This window comes from Ursus americanus, chromosome 11 (assembly GCF_024610735.1).
Source record: "Ursus americanus isolate L20-20 chromosome 11, mUrsAme1.1.p, whole genome shotgun sequence".
NCBI lineage: Eukaryota > Metazoa > Chordata > Mammalia > Carnivora > Ursidae > Ursus > Ursus americanus.
Window position 1 is genome coordinate 28765804 of NC_142137.1, and position 19081 is coordinate 28784884.

A 19081-nucleotide genomic window follows, 5' to 3' on the forward strand; every position below is an offset into this window, starting at 1 on the left:
GAAAAATGGAGAAAAAGAGGAGCAATAATAAAGGGAAGAAAAAGCTATTTAAATATCCACAGGAAGACTGTGAGTGTGTGTGTGTGTGTGTGTGTGTGTGCACATGTGGACAACAGACTTCTTATGAAATGCGCACGGAAGCCTTGTGCTGTGGATTCACTTTACCTTTCAATCTTGACAATGCTGAAGTAAGCAGGCCAGGAACTGACGGGTTTGGAGTCCAGAGGAATCTCTACATCCTTAGCTCCCAGATTGTAAATGTACACCAGGTTATCATTTTTGATTGCAAGACCCATGTATTCTTTTCTGGCCTGAAATGTCAAGAAGTCACTTAAATAAAATCCATATGAATGAATATCATGTTTTGTTTTCATTTCTTTAAGGGACGGTCATCAGTTCAAGGGCTTGGCTGTCTGCAAGGCGCATCAGGCCTGAATTAGTACAAAGTTCCTATTAGATTGGGCAGTGGCTCTTCCTTTCCAGCCTCCCTGTGGCTACATCGGTCTCCTGCCCCCTGTGTTTGTCCAAGTGCATCCTGGGCAGGGAGGCAGGCAACTGCAGGCTTGTGGACATTTGATGGCTTCCAGGAGCGTGCTAATCCTGTCTGGTTAACCCAGGCACACACCACAACCTGCCCATACCCACTGCCGGGCCTCTTCAAACGGGGCGCAGCATCAAACGTAACAGACCTCTGTGCTCTGCAAGTCCTTGCAATGCTCCGTTCCATGAGCAGCGTGCGGCTGACAGTGGAGCAGCCCCAGAAATATCCCGCACAGGGAAGGAAGTACTTATCTTTAAATCACGACTTGAGTCTTGGTATTAAAGTGCTCTGTACTTTTTGAGTTACCAGAATGGGAATTTTGTTTGCATAGGTAGTTTTGTTTTAAGGCAAGAGAAAAGCCTTTCCTTTGAATATCATTCTCTCTTTTCAAATGGCATGTTCTCCTGGGTGTTATACGCAACTGATGAATTATTGAACTCTACACGTGACACTAATGATGTACTCTATGTTGGCTAATTGAATTTAAATTAAAAAAAGGAAAAAAATTAAAAAAAAATAAATTTGCTAGGAAACAACAACAACACCACACGAAGCGCTTACGTGTTTGCTTCCGAGGTACAGGACAAACCGGTCTGTAGCCCCGGCCAGCTCCGGCTGTTTCACGGGAGGGGGTTTCATGTACAGGCTCAGGGATGTGAAGGTCTTTAAGTCATCCATACTGGTTTTGGGGTGCACCTCGACTGCCGACTGGCCGTCGAACATCATGGAGACTTGGATCTGGAATTACAAAATGTTTCTGTTAAAAGCACCCTGCAGAAATGGGCACAGCTCTCTCTGATGGTTCCCAACGCGCTTCCCTCAGTCCTTATGGGCTTTCTGAGCCCTGCTCCCTGCCTTGTCCTTGTTTCCTGATGTCCTCACCTTGTGGGAGAAAGGGGTTAAGGCAGATTATAATATAGTCATTTAAATTTAAAGTGGGGAACATAAGGAATAGCACGAAGGAGCATAGGGGAAGGGAGGGAACACTGAAAGGGGAGATATCAGAGAGGGAGATGAACCATGAGAGACTATGGACTTCAGGAAACAAACTGAGGGTTTCAGAAGGGAGGGGGTGGGGTAAGAGAAGGGGGGTAACTGGGTGATGGGTATTAAGGAGGGCAGGCATTGTGATGAGCACTGGGTGTTATATGCAACTAATGAATCACTGAGCACTACGTTAAAAGCTAATGATGTAAATACAGTGGCTAACTGAACGTAATAAAAATAAATAAATAAATAGATAAATAAATAAATTTAAAGTGGGGTGAAAAGAAGCCAAAAAAGGGTGGCAAAGCAGATCCACGATGAAGATAAATACGAATTCCACAATGAACTACACACTTGGCTGAGGTGAACTAAACAGCTTGACGGGATTCATGAGGCCATAAAATTAACAGCGACTAATTGATCAGGAGAAGTGACTCATATGGCTAGGACTTTCTCTCAGGGTCTTCAAAAGAGGAACATGAAGTAAGGCTGTGGGTAACATCCTTGAGCGTGCCTGGACTGTTGGGAGGGGTCTCGACCCAGCTTTGGAGTCTGAGAGTCTTGAAACCTGGCTTTGCCTCTTTCTAGCTATGTAACCATGGGCAAGTCACTTAACCTGCAGTTTCTTCAAATGTAAAGTGCAGACGAAAATTTTGCTGAATGAAATAAGATAATAACTATAAAGCACTTTCCAGTTCCTGGCTCTATCATCATTATAATTGTAATGAGGAGTTCATTAAGATGTTTCTTATAATAATTCTTAGAAAGGCATCATAACAAAGCACAATTCAGTAGATGCATTTCTGAGGGGCCCAATATGATGAGCTGAGCTGGTCTAGTTCAGGGTGATTTTCTGAGTATTCAGAAGGGGATGGACTTTTTATATCCATGCCACTCATGCAAATATTGCTGAATAATTAGATGTATTGACATCCATTATTCAATATTGATTTGGTTAATCCTGATGGTCAGGATGCTCAAGATTATATTCCCAAGTGCTGTCCTATGTTGCTAGTTGAGTAAAAATCAATCATCTTAATAAACAATCAAACAGTTCATGGGATTAAAGAATTTTTGGTAAAAATTGAGTCTGAGAAGGAAATATATCTGCACAGAAAGCACCTCACTTTGGTGAGTCAGGTGGGCTTCCAAAGGTATTGCTAAAACTCTCTTTGGAAAATGGTTTTAGGTGATTAAGTTCCCCAAATTCTTCCCCATTTAAATCAAATTACTAGAAATCACTCACAGAAACCTAGCTTTGGAAATGCTGTTTCTTCACGATAAGCTTTTCTTGAAATGCTCCCCAAAGTATCTAAAAAAGGTAATTTGTGACACCAATTTTCACATATCCTTTAAAAGTTGAATATATTTACCAAAAATAATCTCCATTACAAAATAGTTGATTGATTTCGAATTCTTCTTTCTGTCAGTACTTAGGGCCCACGGTCTGTTTAGGTCAATTCACAATTGAGAAAATAAAACCATGTAATTTGGCTATAAAAATGATGCCAGTGTATACATCAGTAAAAAATAAATGAAAAAGAGGGCCACGAATGAGCCCTATTTGCCGCACTGAACCGTTAATTGAGCTTTGGTGTTGCCATGTGGCCTCCGTGCGAGCATCTCAGGACAGGGCCTGTGTCGAGATTGTTCAGTTAGGTGGTCTGTGATTCCCCAGTGACGCCTGCGGAGGGGTCAGTAAAGGCTCCCTATCACCAGTGTTAGACCAGAGAATTCCTTGAAGAGGGAGATGAGCAAGATTATTCCACATAGTAATTGCACTAAAACGCCTGTTCAAATAATTAATAATAATAATGAGAATAAATCACGTCTTCTACTGGTGTTCGCTTTACTCAATTTCTTTCGCTCAGTGAGCTTTGTTGATTAATCTTGATCTTGACTATCTGTAAGAATCACAGGGAAGCTTTTAAAAAATACAGGCACTGAGCCTGTCCTCTAGAAAGCCTGATGGATTGCTTTGAGGTTGGGACCAGGAACGGTCTCGTTTTCAAAGCTCCTCATGCAGTTCTAACGAACAGATCTGGATCGTGCTTAGAACTACTGAAGTAGAAAGGTTCCAGGCTCTGGCAGCTGCCTGAAGAGCCGTGGTTCAGTCTCATGTTCTCATGATCACCGAGTACTGACGGAGACTCCTTTCACCATTACCTTGCTGGCCACGCTTCTGGTCTGAGCGATAAGCTCCCGGATCCTCTGGATGCTGGCAGAGACGTTGCTCGCAGGCCGCTTCTGTTCCACGGTACGGAGCTGATCCAGGAGCTGAGGGACAACCTCTGTCAGATTTCTTACTGCAGTTAATAAAAATTAATCACTTGAGTAAATATCTCAACTATAGTAACGAATATTAGCTATATTTAAGGAGTTAGGTGAAGAGACAACAAACACAGAGTTACTTCTGTGAGAACTATATTTGTAATCCTGCAAAATGAACAGTTAAGCTCAGTACATAGCAATTCCTATTTTGTGGCATTTATAATGTCTATTGGTCTACAAATTGTGTGTAGCGTGAGCTGACTTATAATGTACATTTCTGAACGGCGGGACCCACGACAAATATACCGATGTTCCTTTCACCGTAGAGCACAGGGTCTGCTTGCATTTCTAACGGAACTGATATAACCAGTCAAAAGGAATGCTGGGCAAAAGGAGGTGGGAAGGTTGCTTTCCAGGATGCCTACTCACACATCACACTGCTGTTGCAATGGTCCACGCAGAGGCGGAGCTGTATGGAGGAAACAATGGAGCACCCAGAAAAGTGGCAGTTGTGCCAAGGAGAGGGTGGGTGCCACGGTCTATGGGTCCAGATAAGGGTGATGGTATAAACACATCATACTGATTTTGTAGGTTATGGTTTTTTGTTTTGGATTTTTTTTTTTTTAACATATGAGGTACACATAGAATAGAGAATAGGGATGCCTGGGTGGCTCAGTTGGTTAAGCACCCGACCCTTGATTTTGGCTCAGGTCATGAACTCAGGGATGTGAGATCGAGCCCCACGTCCACTCTGCACTCAGCGCAGAGTCTGCTTGTCCCTCTCCTTCTGCTCCTCCCCCTGTTCACATGCTCTCTTTCTAAATGAATAAATAAAATCTTAAAAAAGAAGAAAAGAGAACAAATCATATTTATATAGCTTGATGAGAGAAACCCCAAATAGGGAGAATGGTGGAACCTTCTCTAAGTTTTCATGAACTGGACCAGTAGTTCTCAAGGTGTGGTCCACAGACCAGCAGCATCGGCCTCATCAGGGAACTTGTTAGAAATGCAAAATCTGTGGCTCCAACCCAAACCTGCCTCACTCTGCGAGTGAGGTGCAGGTGATTCTGAAGCACGCGAAGCTGTAAGAACCACTGGACTAGAGAATGAATATCCTTTGGGTATTCGGCCAGCAAAGGGCAGGGCCATGGCCAGTAAGCAGTAGCCGCTGGAAAAGAGGAGGCCTCTTACTGGAGCCAAACTAAACTCAGATTCAGGAGAATACATCAGTGAGGACAAAGGATAAATCTCCTTTCTGTATTTAGAAAGTAGGGTGCTTCTCTATCTTAAGGAATGGAATGAAGGAAAATACTAGCAATTATCATTTTATTGTATTGATTAATGAAGAGGTAAATATTTGTTGTTTGGATAACTGACCACAATAGCCATTTTGTAGTATAACAGTCTTTAAAAATTACAGGTAATAAAGAATATTTAATGTGGGGAGCCTGGGTGGTACAGCGGTTAAGCGTCTGCCTTCGGCTCAGGGCGTGATCCCGGCGTTCTGGGATCGAGCCCCACATCAGGCTCCTCTGCTGTGAGCCTGCTTCTTCCTCTCCCACTCCCCCTGCTTGTGTTCCCTCTCTCACTGGCAGTCTCTATCTCTGTCAAATAAATAAATAAAATCTTTAAAAAAAAAGAATATTTAATGTGTTACATTGAATTTTGATTATGGAAATGCATATAAAACAGGGTTTCCTTGTCCTCAAGTCTCTGAGAAAGAGAGCCACCTTTTATTAGAGTCTTTATAAGGTCTCTTATATTGTGGTATGCTCTTTCATTTACTTTGATTTGAACCACAAAATGCTATCTAAGGAAAACACAGAGGCCTGAAACAATTTCAATTAATGGTAGTTCTGGATGCTTATTGGGATCACGGATTGGGCTGAAAAAGGAAGAAAAAAAATCAACACAGATTTCGTAAATATTCCTGAGGCTCTGTCTTTATAAATGTAAATGTTGGATGTCATGTAGGCAAATCTTTGAACAATCAAGTTCTAAAAGCAATGAAGTGAGTGTTACATGAAGAACTCCCAAATACATACTTAGGAGATGAACATAACAGAGTTATCTTCCTGTTACGGGAATGAATATTTATGACCTGGGATAAAATTTCTAGTGACAGGTCATATATGGGTTAATAAAGTTGTTTCTTAACTCAGATGGGAGTGAAGGTAAAATGTTCTGCAAAACCATGCTGGAGAACCGAAAGTTCTAGTCATGACAAAGACATTGACATTTAAGAGGTAGAAGAGATTGAATAAACATAGTAATATGTGATTTTAATATCTATGTCTAACTAAATAAATTAGGTAGAAAACAGAATATTTCATTTTCATTGCTATAAATTCGTATTCAAGCTGGCCAACAAACTGTTCTTCTATTTTTTTTTAAGATTTATTTATTTATTTGAGAGAGACGGAGAGAGAACATGCACGAGCAGGAGAGGCAGAGGGAGAGGGAGAGAGAATCTCAAGCAGACTCCATGCTGAGCGGGAAGCCTGACTCGGGGCTTGATATTATGACCCGTGATCATGACCTGAGTGGAAACCAAGAGTCGGAAGCTTAACTGACTGTGCCACCCAGGTGCCCTCAAACTGTTCTTAATGGGAACCTTCAGTCTGGCCATAGTCAGTACTTGTTGGTAATAACCTGTTTTACTCAGGTAAGGAAAAAGCAATGCAGTTTAGTAAATATTTTTCCTAAAAGTGAATCAATATTTTGTGATTGACGTTCTTCCCCAAAGGAACAGACTTACATTGACAAAAATCAGTGCTGCCGTTATTTCATCTAGAAAAAAAAAAAGATTCTTAACCAATCTCTCTAGCGTTTTTATGTGAAATATATATATTTCATATGCACACACACATACATATATTGACAGAGGAACTGAGCAAAATTTTTTTTTTCTAAGCTAACTTCTACAATGCTCCAATCTAACACCCAAATGAAAAAAAAAATGCTTCTTAACAAAAGACGTGTTGGGTTTAATGGACAATTCAACTGGATGCAAACTGTGATACCTGCATCTCGGGCAGAGTCCACTGCAGTGTTGTAAGCAGAAGAGTCAAAACTCTGCAGATTTTGCGACCAGTTGGTTAGATTGCTGGCCATCGGCGCGGCTGCCTGCTGGACTCCCACTGTGGTCTTGCTAGCCTCCTCAGTGATCAGCTTCGACTGATCCAGGCGCTGCTGCGCGTCACCTTCACACAGAGCACAGGGACACTCACTTGGTAGAGAAGCAGGACTTTTGGTGGGAACACGAACATCCATTTACTCACCAAGATAAAACAGACCTCAAGTTTTCCGTTTTCAAGCTGAACAAAGATCTTTAAATACATGTTAATTATAGTATAAGTTAGGAAATTGTTAAAGTAGCATTAAAAGTGAGCTCGAAAGACTCTAGAGTCTCATTAAAATCATGTGGCCACTGAAAACATGTTCAAATTAGAGGTTAGTATTTCTTCAGGTTAGAGACCTGGGGAGAAAGCCACGGAAAACACAGATGAGATTCTAACTCCTGAAATGTTCATGCCTGAAATCCATTGTAAGTATCACTTTCTTCTACGTGGAGCACCTTTTGCCATAAAAATGATGTTCCACTACAGGAGTAAATCAGTAAGGAAAATTATTTTTAAACAGTAAGAGCAAGTTTCAAAATAGCATATGCAGTGACGTTCTATTTTTATTAAAAAGTTATATATTTAAAATAAAATTAATGTAAGGTTATAACAAAATGTTATCTCCTAGGTAAGGAGATTATAAAGGATTTTCCTTCTTTTGTTCTTTCTTTTTCTTATCTGTATTGTCTAATCTTTCTATAATAATCATACATTACTTTTGTAATAAAAATCACTCAGGCAAGGTTGTAGCTTTATTTTTTTTTTTTTAAGTGGAGAAACATTTAATTCAGCCTCACATGATCTGAACTCTGATGGATGCAGCTTTGAATCCCGGGTCTGCTTCTTTTTGGAGCTGTGCCTTTTGGAGCAAGTTCCCACACCTTGACAAGTTTCAGGGTTCACAACCATCGAAAGGCGATGGTGACGCTTTCCCACATGACGTAATGTGTATAAAACACAGCCCAGTGCCCAGCATGTGGTAGCTCTGATGGTGCTGATGACAGGGAATCCCAGTGGATGATGACACCCTCCTGGCTGGGGTTTTGGTGTACTACGGTACAGCAGCTGGATTTGCTCCGTGTAGTAGAAAACTCATACCCAGGGTCTCCTGGGTGGCGCAGACGTTAAGCGTCTGCCTTCGGCTCAGGGAGTGATCCCAGCGTTCTGGGATCGAGTCCCACATCAGGCTCCTCCACTAGGAGCCTGTTTCTTCCTTTCCCACTCCCCCTGCTTGTGTTCCCTCTCTCTCTGGCTGTCTCTCTGTCAAATAAATAAATAAAATCTTAAAAAAAAAAAAAAAAAGAAAACTCACACCCAGCAGTCATGTGTTCACTTTCACTACACCAGCGAAGGCACATCTGGTTCCCAGCCTATCTTTTTAAGATACCACTGTAGTCCCAGATTAGGCAAAATGAGTGCTCTTGTGTCTCCGTTTGGCTTGGTGGTCTCCCTACTTGTACTCTAAGAACGACATGGTGTGTAACAGAGGCAGCTATTTATAGTTAGGGCTGGAGAAACCCCAAAATCAAATTAAGGTGTATTTATTAACGAAGAAGGAATGTTCACAAGGAAATGGGTTACCAAATAGTATAAGCAGCATGATCGTATTAAAGCGCGCACATACACACACACACACACACACACACACACACACACACACACGATTGGAGGAATATGCTCTTAAATTTAATGGTCCCCCGTAGGAGGTATGATTATAGCTTTTATAATTATTTTCCAGGGTGCGTGTGTGTGCGTGTGCGTGCGTGTGTGACGAACATAGTTTCTTTTGTCACCAGAAAACAATATTTATTTCTAAAAGGATTTCAAGTAAGGAATCATGTACTCCTTCCTCAAGGGTTTATTTGAATCCCAGCAAACAAACAGATGAGGCTTACGTTCTTGTCTGTGAGCCTTACCTCTCTCTGTGGCTTGCAGTCGCTTAATGGCATCGTTCAATCTGTTTTGTAGAGCCCTCTTCCTTGCTAGGGCTCCATCCACACGCCTGTTTGTGTCAGCTACTGCCTCATCATTGCCTATGGAGAAGAAGCCAAGAAAAGTACCAGTAGAGCCAAGATGCTAGGGGAAAAAAAATCTCCATTTCAACAAGGAAGATTCTGATCTGTATCATGGGGTCATCCATAACATTCTGAATATGGTGTGAACATAGAACACCAGTTCTGAAAAGTGGCATTCCAATTAAGAGGTACAGGACTATAGAAAATGAGTAACACTGCTTGGGAGTGATTTAGGATGCCATAAAGTGACTCATTAAAGGTGCAGAAATAATGGCTTTCTTAGAAAAATATAGCACTGCTGTGACTTACAGCTCCTAGCAGCACAGTTGATAAAGAGCTGAAAAGAAAAAAGTCTATCTCTATTTATGGCGATGACTGTTATATAAGAATCATTCTTTTTTCTTAATTTTTAAATAGAATTTTAACTGATATGCAACATACATCTAGAAAAGGGCACACATTATAAATGAATTTTCACAAATTGAGCACAGAATATAAGCCATGCCAAGTCAAGAAAGTAGAACATTATTGCTCCTCAGTTTCCTGGGCCCTCTATGATTACCCAAGGATGACCACTATTCTGAATTTTACCTCCATCTGTTAGTTGTGTCTATTCTTAAACTTTATTCAAAAGAAATGATACAGTGTTGTAATTTTTTAGATCTTTTATGTCTCTGTTTTAATTTCTGTAGAGTGGTAAGTTCTGATATCTGGTGGTTTAAATCTTCCAGCTTTGATTTTATTCTTCAAGGATTGTGCTGGCTTCTTAGCTTCTCCCACACCCATTTCCATAGAAATTCTAGGATCAAATTCTCTATTTACATATAGTTCTGGTACTTCAGTTGGTATTATATTTAATCTATAGATATATTTGTCAAAATTGTCATTTTTACAAATTTGAGTCTTCCAGTTAATACAATTTTTATTTATTCTTCTTTAGATCTAAATTCTTATTTTGATCTCGATTTATTTAGATCATTTTTAATTTCTTTCAGTAGCATAATACAGTTTAATGAGTAGCGATTTTATCTTTCATCAGCTTTATTCCCAGGTATTTTATGCTATTGTAAGTGGTGTTAAAAAGTTAATTTCTAATTACGTTGTACATAGAATTAAACTGGATTTTTACACATTGAATTGGTAATGTGTGTCCCACAGTCCTAACTCCCCATGGATGTCCCTTTTGCAAATAAATATGTGAAGAAATTTAACCAAACAAGATCATGAAATAGGTAACCAGATCTGCAAAATATTCAGAGACCAAAGCAGAGAGATTTTATCTGTACTTAAAATGTAGAACTTTGAAGAGATATTATTACCAGGAAAGAAAAAATGTTTTCATGAGGTTCAATAACTCAATAATGACAAGACTGCATTGCAAATTATCAAGGAGAATAAAATATTTAAGTCACTGTGTCCCAAAGACCCATATATTCTGCTCTTCACATCACAAGACACAAAGCAATACATAGATATGGCAAAATTTACCCAAAAAATATTTTACTTTAAAGAGTACACTTATGGTGATGAGCACTGAGTAATGTATAGAGCTGTTGAATCATTATACTGTACATCTGAAACCTATATAACACTGTATGTTAATGATAATTCAATAAAAAATATATTTTACTTTTAATATTCTTAATTGTTGCTGCTAATATTCTAATTCTTCTGTAAAGAGTATGTTCAAGACTAGGCTTACATAATGAATGAATTAGGAGAGAACATTTCTATTGCCTTTGTTAACCCAGTAAACATAAATAATAGTTGCTTTATCATAGCTAGTTAAATATTCTGCATAGGAAAAATAAATGCATTTTTTTCTATATATAGTGCTCTTTGTTAAAAAAAAGAAAATGCATGATTGGAATTCAGGTTAATTGCTTTGATAAAATTACATGATGTTTTCGGTTTCAAACTTGATCTTTGTTTTTAGGTGGTAGTTAGAATTTAGCTAGATAATGGATTTCCACCCTCATTAGTCAATGCACAACCATCCTTAGGTATGAGTTCATTAGCTCAGAGATGAGTAATGTTTAGTGAAGTTCTTAGCCAATGCAATTGTCTTAAAGAGTAGCTCACAAGATTCAAAACTGACTAACATGATTTTGCTTTTATTTTTTCTTCCCTCCCCCGCTTGGATGTGTTTGCTTTCACAGACGCAAACACTAACCTTTGGAAATGTTTCTTCCCATACGGTCACTGGCTTGTCTTAAATGCAATAAACTTACAGAACACAAACTATAGGAAAGTGCCAATAACCACACATGGCTCTGTGGTATCCTATTCTCCTGACTCTCCCAGTGCTGACTCATTACTTCATGTAAAATTTTAAAGGACCTTCTGAATTGTCCAAGGAAGACTAAATTATGTACAATATAGTTTTAGTGTTAAGTGTATTTTATGATTATTTTCTTGAAAATTGGTATTCATGGTAAATTTCTATTAATTAGCCTATTTGATTACCAAGAATATCCACCACATTTTACTACATGGAAGGGTTTTGTTTTTTTTTTTAACTGCGATATATTTTATAATACCCAATCTTTGGAGCGCTTGGGTGGCTCAGTCGGTTGAGCATCCAACTCTTGGTTCGGACTGGTCGTGATCTTGGGGTCATGAGATCAAGCCCCAGGTCGGGCTCTGCGCTCTGCATGGAGTCTGCTTGTCCCTCACCCTCTGCTCCTCCCCCCCACCCCCGCTCACTCTCTCTTTCTTGAATAGATAAATAAAATCTTTAAAAACATAAAATATCCAATCTTTGCTTTTCTTAATACCTTGAATCTCAGCAGGAACTATTAATGTACTACTCAGTTAAAAGATTATTTGTTCTTTAATCTTAGAATTTTGAAATTTCTATCCCTATGCAGAAGTTACGTATGAAAGGAGAGAAGCAGCTATAAATCAGAAGGAAGGTAGGAAAGGGAAGATATTTACCAGGATCTGCCTTGGCTTGCAGTTCTCTGGCTTGATTGAGGAGGTTCTCACTCTCATCCTTATGGTAAATGATTTGAGTATCAATCCCACTCACAGCCTGCAAAGGAATTGCGTGGAAAGAGTAAGAATGACAGCAGAAGATATCCGCTTTTCATGAACGACACCGTTTATCTGCTAAACACCAAGCAAAATTCATACCACTTCATTTCCAAGCTCAAAATCAAGGTTGAACGGGAACACGAGAAAATAAAGTCCATGGCGATTTCAAGATAAATGTTTTTCAAGGAAAATTCAGTGAATCTAGAACAGCGTCTGGCCAAAGCCCCACCAAAGTGCTTGTCAAACAGAAGCCACTCAATAAACAATTTTTGATTTGAAAAAATGTGAATGTATGCATGAAGCATCTTCGCTATCAGCACGGGCTCGTCCTAAATATGTCTTATTCAGGGACCGTGGTTTAAAAAGCTGTCAAAGGAACTGGCAGTTGCTGACAGGAGTACGGCACATCGTGAAGAAGCTGAGCTACTGAAACCTCCATAAAACAAATAAAATGTCTTTTCTTAGTTCTCTTGGCCTTCCCGCCATTTGCATCACAGTAGAAGCTCAAGCGATGACATTAGAAAACAGAAAAGTCATAAGCTGGGAAAAGGCAACATATAAATGAACCTTAAAATAAGGGAATACTCGGGGGGGGGGGCACCTGCCTGGCTCAGTCAGTGGGGCATGCCACTCCTGATCTCGGGGTTGTGAGTTCGAGCCCCATGTTGGGTGTAGAGATTACTTAAAAGCAAAATATTTAAAAAAAAATAGAATACTCACATCATAAATTCGGTCAGTGATGTTCAAAGCCAATTCTGCCGTTTCATTGGCCTCACTAACATAATTGGCAATATTTTCATAGACATTTGAAGCATCCAAAGCCTTCTGAACCAGCCCATTCATATCTGAACTGTGCAAATTCCTGTTAAAGAGTAAACGTGTCATTATTCCTCTTTCTTACTTTTTTGGGAAATGGGGCCACTTTTACAGCTTGATTTGAATACTTCTGGGACCCCAGGGACTTCCTTCCTGTTATTCAAAGTCACCTGGCTTGGCAAGGTTTTCCCAAGCTGCCTTTCCTAGGAGCACATCTTCTTTGCTTTCCCCCTTTGGTGCCCCCTGGACTTTACCCCATCTTGGTCCCACGGAAGCTGTTTGCGGGGCAGTGGCGACAGGTAAAGAGAATGATGATTTAAAACAGCCCCCTGCACCTCTTCAAGCAACAGTCTGTTCACGTGGTGGCGGTCAAGCCCAGGAATGAACCCACAGTCCTCCCCCACCTACTTACCCAAATCGGCATTGTTATTTCCTTTCCATAGAAGAAACCAAGACTCTCAGAGAGGGTGCACAGCCTCAGCATGGTGAGGCAGTAGTTGGTTTCACTACTTATTCGATCTTTTGTTTGTTTTATAAAACACTGTATTTTCCCTTAAGAAGGGGAATGATACATACTGAGTGTCTATGTGCAGATACTGGGCTAGCCTTGTGTCACTATAGCTTTAATTCTTACCACACCCGAGAAGTAGACATTGTTATTCTCTTTTCATACAGGGAACCAGGGCTCATGTGGTTAGATTTGTCTTGCTCCTGCAGCCCAGCTGCTTCCCGAAAGTGCAAAGCCCTACTCATGCCCATTTCCACCCTTGCCCTATACACCATGTTCTCGGCATTTACCCCTTTCTGACCTCTGTGAGGTTCATCTACTATTTCCTGGGTACCCATCATGCAGTGGGCACTCTCCCATGGTGGCTGATGACCGTATATGCCTCAGAGGACTGATGTGAGGTACGACTGGGATAAACTATGTGAAATGCTTGGTCCATGCCTGTCATCCAATACACATCAGGGTTTATTACTGTGCCTAAACTATTTCCTGAATTGGAATGTCAAGTTCTAAGCGTATTCATAAAATAATTCACTTTATTGACAAATACTTCTTCTTCCTCTCTAATATAAACATCCCTTCACTGCTGAAGCTCATCCTGAATCCTTTGCCTTGATTTTACTCAGTTTTAAATCGACCAGTTGCATGTTTTCTTCTCAGTCCCAAACATTGATGACTACTATCACTTGATTCATTAGTAACTTCCAGAAGATTCTCTGTGACCCAGTATGTGACATTGCAGATCCCATGCTGGCTCATCTCATCCAATTGTCCTGACATATTGAGTTCAATTGATTTTCAGTTTCCTCCATCCAGTTTCACTCCCTGTGTGCTCTCTTAGGCTCAGAGCGACTTCTCTGTATTCCCTTGGCTACTTTCTTCTCTTTTGTCGGAGTTCATCATCATTGGGCTCCTTTGTGGGAGGGCTGACTTATCCATTAGGCAGAATAGGACTCCACAAAGAATTTTTCATTTTCATTTTTTTTAAATCAGAAGAACAATGAGGATACTAATAATGATTACATTAGTCTTTATAACAATGCTACCATGACATGTAATTTAAAATTTTTTTTATCGAGGAAGGGGCCCACAGAGGCAAAAGTACCTAAGGCCCGGGAAAACCATAATGCAATTCTGCTCTGCAGAGGTAATTTTAACCCAAATACTTGCTACTTCTTTACAACCCCTCGTTTTTAGAAATGGCACAGAGAGGAAAATCTGAGGACGTTTTAAAAGAAAGGGATATGAGGAATAAAATGTTACAAGTATTCAGTAATATTTTAAAATTTTTCTGGCTACTGTTAGGATACAAGAAATAGATTAAAAGAGTCTTCAGTCCTCTGGTTTCATCACCAGGCACAGAACAGGTACTCCATCAATACATAAAGTAAAAATGTGCTTTTGAAATGGAAGTTTCTTGATGAATTATGTTTATCTCTGTTTTATGCACAAGAAGTAAATCATTGGGTCACCAGATAGATGATGAAGAATATTCACATTTTGAGGGAAAAACATCTATAAATTTTGATGTTTCCCTGAATATGTCCAGTCTGAAGTATCCTAGATGCAAAAGGGACTTCAGGATGATTGATATTTTTGATCATTTTTTTCATGTAAAGCATGGGTAACTTTCTTAGAATCATGCTAGAACACCGTTTGTTGCATTTAGTGAAGGTATGTGCTGGGATCCCAATTAACAGGACATATTCACTAAAATGACAAGAACAATGCAGAGAGCCACAGGAGGGTCCTCAAAAACAATGTTATATCAATACAGCATATTGTCCAGATCATATTTTATTTAAGCATCATTTTATTGGTTTGATCAAAAGCAAATTTCCTGGAAGCATGACACTAGGTGGATAGAATGCCATCTCCGACACCAAGATTCTACATAACATCTATTTTTCTCTATCTGTCTGTCTGTCTGTCTGTCTATCTCCTCCCTTTCTTTCAATTCTCTGAAGTTTTGGAGGGCTACTTGAAAATTTTGACAATCAGGAATGAAAAGGTAATTTAAGTTTGAACAAGAGTTATTATTGGTTCTTATTTTATTCATGACCTTTACTGATCCTTGTTTCTAATTGCCAGGTTTGTATTCTTTCTCTATAATCATCTCATCATTTACCTATCGTTTCAAGGTCATGAATTCAATTCCAATCTTTCAGTACATTTCAATTAACATTAATTGAGTGCCCAAAGGTGTGTGACTCTCTTCTAGATGCTGTGAGGAAAATTGTCAATTGATTTTCTCTTAATCAGGTGTTGAAATCAAACATTTCCTGCTGGGCACTGCAGAGTGTCTAGAGTATTTACCAGAAGTCAATTGTATTGCCAACTTCCAACCAGCTTTACTTAAGACCCTTGGGTGTGGAAAGCTAATGCTGTCTGTGAAATAAATATGTGATGGTGGTAGAATTAGACCCTGTAGAGGGATCTGATTTACTTGATAATTTTTTTAAAGATTTATTTATTTATTATTAGAGAGAGAGAGAGGAGGGCCAGGGGGAGAAGGGGAGAGAGAATGTCAAGAATCTCAAGCAGGCTCTACACTGCACGCAGAGCCAGATGTGGGGCTCGATCTCAGGACCCTGAGATCATGACCAGACTCAAAATCAAGAGTCGGCTGCTTAACTGACTCAGCCACCCAGGCACCCCTTACTTGATAATATTTTGTGTAGCCGTTATGTCCCTAACCAAAAATGCCTTAGGTTGCCCTATTAATAATTATGGAGCAGAACCACCCCTCACAACACAGGTCTCTAATCTGACAGATTTTTTTTTTTTAAACCAAAAAACTCTCCCCAAAGCAATGGCAATAAACAATGATTGGCTGGTTCTCAGACTGACCAACCAAGCAACCTATAAATGAATAAACGCAACCAAAACCCAACCTGCTAACCTGTATCCCAGTAACTCAGGCACATGGAAGTGAATAAAAATGAGTTATTCTGCCTCTGTAGATATTTGTATTTCTAAAACCAGGATATTACCTGCTCAGTTCATCAGCCTCTTGTTGAAGATTCTGTGCATGGTCAACAGCTTCTTGGACTAAATCATGACGAAGGTTACTTAGGTTGGATAGTTTTCCTTGTAGTTCATTTTTGGCTCCATCTATTTCCGCATAAATCCCTGATGCATTCTAAAGAAAATATTTTAAAAAGTGAATTGAATCTAGAATAACTTAAAATCTTTCCCCAGGGAGCACCAAAAGATAATCTCTAGTCTCCCTTATTTTGAGGTTCAGTAAATTTCAGGCCAGGTCTACAGAGTCTAAAATACTTTAAGTAGAATTTTATCTATTTCTCTTGCATCTTCAACAACTCCTTTTCCATTGATTGCTTCCCTAGCTTTCAGACACGCTCTGCCTTCTCCCATCTGAAAACAAAACAAAATGAAGCTAAACATAAACCTCCATTAACCATACATCTCCCCAGCGTTATGACCTTACCTTTCTATTCCCTCCATAGCAACATATAGCCAAAAAAGTGTTTATGTTAGCTGTTTCTATTCCATCACTTTCTAACTCACTCTTCGACCCACTTTAGTCTGTTTTTTACTTCATTACTCCAACAAAACCGAAATTCAAACAAATGATCTCTAAGTTATTGAATCTAATAAGCATCATTCATTTTCCCCAGTTACTCAAACAGTGATTCTAAACATTGTCACCATTCTTAGGCCAATCACATTTCCTTCCTCCATCGCCATCTGATTCTAAATAGATCACTTTCTTTTTCTTTTTCTTTTTTTTATTTGGGAGACATCAGCTAACTGTAGCAGGATCATTTTTTCCATACTCCTGAAGTTTCCTCCCTATAAAGGGAGCTCAATTGGTGAAACCTCAGACGTCTCCACCTCTTTCATCACTCTGCTCCCAGGAGGGGGACTGGTTTATTTGATTGGTAAATTTTGGGGGAATAACTGTGTAGGCTCTCTTAATTCTACCTTCCGCCTCTTGGTAGCAAGGTGCCAGCAGAAAGCCTGAGTTTCCTGTTTGTCCCTAATGAAAGTTGTTCTGGACAGAACCCCCACGTGAACCCTGCAGTGTTGCCTGCCTGAGTCGGCAGCTCTGCCTAATTCTGGGATTGAGTATTAGCAACCCCTCTTGGCTAAGAGACCTAAAGCCATGCCCTCATCTTAACTGTATCAGAAATGAAGGTTATATTCTTGGACTTTATATTTACTATTTTATTTTTCAACTTGTTTAGAACTTGGGAGCTGAAAGGGGGTACTACTCTCCTCACAGACTCCAATACCAACAAACAGGAATTGCAAACAACCCTTTGCCACCATCCTCCAGTCCCTCCCCCCACCAAAAAGTCCCTATACACTTATTTATAGCTACATCTTTCTGTGCATCTTCCTCCTACTTTAGAGGAAAAGCGTTCCTTGTCTGTATAGGGCATGGTGCCCTGTTTTCTGTTCTTGCTCCCTAGCTACTGGCTCCTCTCAGATGTAAACAAGCCCCAGTTAACCTCTCCCATTAAAAACAAACAAACAAAACCTATTCCTTGGCTCTAGCTTCCCCTCCAGCTTCTTTTCTTTGTTGATGCAGTGCATTCCACAATGATGGTTCTTCCAAGATCCCCAGGGTCACACACCATATTGCCAGATCCGTTTGACACTTCTCTGTCTTTATTTACTGGATTTATCTCTGGTTTGTGACAGTGTTGGTCACTGCCTTTGCCTTAAAACTCTCTTTCCCTAGCTTCTGTGACATAGCTCTCTCCTGGGTCTCCTGTTTCACTGTCCGGGAAGGACACTTTTTAAAGTTGGTGTTGCTCAGACTTGACTCAGCCCTTCCCTTTCTGAACAGATTATTCAGGAGTTAGATTAACTCCTCTCTCCCAGCCTAGACTTTGAATCTTTTAACCCACTCTGCACCAGCCTACAGGAATGGTGATCTTTCTATCTAGCAAATCTGATCATATTATTTTTCGTCTCAGAATCAGCCCATTGCTCTACAGGAACAAATCTGATTACTCAGGTGGCTTCATCAACTGATCCTTCCTCTCTCACCAATCTCATCACTTCTCACGTCTCCCCACCCCATTACGTACCATGGTCCAAACTTCACTAACGGATGTTTTAATGCTCCATGATTTTTTCTGACCCCCTGTGCCGGTCTCACATAATATTTTCTCTGTCCGGGATAACTTTGCTTTCTTTTTTGTCTGACCCACCTGGAAAAGTTCTGCTCATCCTTCCAATTTCAGCTCAAATATCACTTCCTTTATCAAGCTACCCTTAGTTTCTCCAGGATGACTTCAGAGTGGCCATGTATTTCTATTATCCGTGTACCACACTACTACAATCATTTTTTTTTTTAAAGATTTTATTTATTTATTTGACAGAAATAGAGACAGCCAGCGAGAGAGGGAACACAAGCAGGGGGAGTGGGAGAAGAAGAAGCAGGCTCATGGCGGAGGAGCCTGATGTGGGGCTCGATCCCAGAACGCCGGGATCACGCCCTGAGCTGAAGGCAGACGCTTAACCGCTGTGCCACCCAGGCGCCCCCACACTACTACAATCATTTTACCTGATTTTTCCACCCACCAGACTACATGATTGTAGAAGGCAAGAACTGTGTCTAATTTATTTTTGTTTTCTCAGAATGTAGCGCTGCTCCAGCATAGAGAGTTTATTTCTATGGAGACAGTGTTAAGTCTCCAGACATTTGGTAGGTCACCTGGGGAGCAAGACTTCGAAAAAAATTATATTTAAGTGTATAAACAGGAAGAATACCATGGGCATTCCACCTTTACTCATTAATTCACTTAAC

At 40.0% G+C, this 19081-nt stretch overlaps 1 protein-coding gene across 3 annotated transcripts in view; it reads right to left on the reverse strand.

Annotated features, from left to right (window-relative positions):
* LAMA4 (laminin subunit alpha 4) overlaps window positions 1-19081 on the reverse strand; it is a 141471-nt gene that overhangs the window by 31916 nt on the left and 90474 nt on the right. For all 3 annotated transcript variants that reach the window (XM_045798503.2, XM_087865405.1, XM_087865404.1), the window contains 8 exons: window positions 16290-16438; window positions 12693-12834; window positions 11874-11970; window positions 8838-8954; window positions 6823-7002; window positions 3695-3834; window positions 1103-1279; window positions 166-311 (listed from right to left, as the gene is read on the reverse strand). In XM_045798503.2, the coding sequence (XP_045654459.1) occupies window positions 166-311; window positions 1103-1279; window positions 3695-3834; window positions 6823-7002; window positions 8838-8954; window positions 11874-11970; window positions 12693-12834; window positions 16290-16438 (1148 nt within the window). The remainder of the gene's footprint in view (window positions 1-165; window positions 312-1102; window positions 1280-3694; window positions 3835-6822; window positions 7003-8837; window positions 8955-11873; window positions 11971-12692; window positions 12835-16289; window positions 16439-19081) is intronic.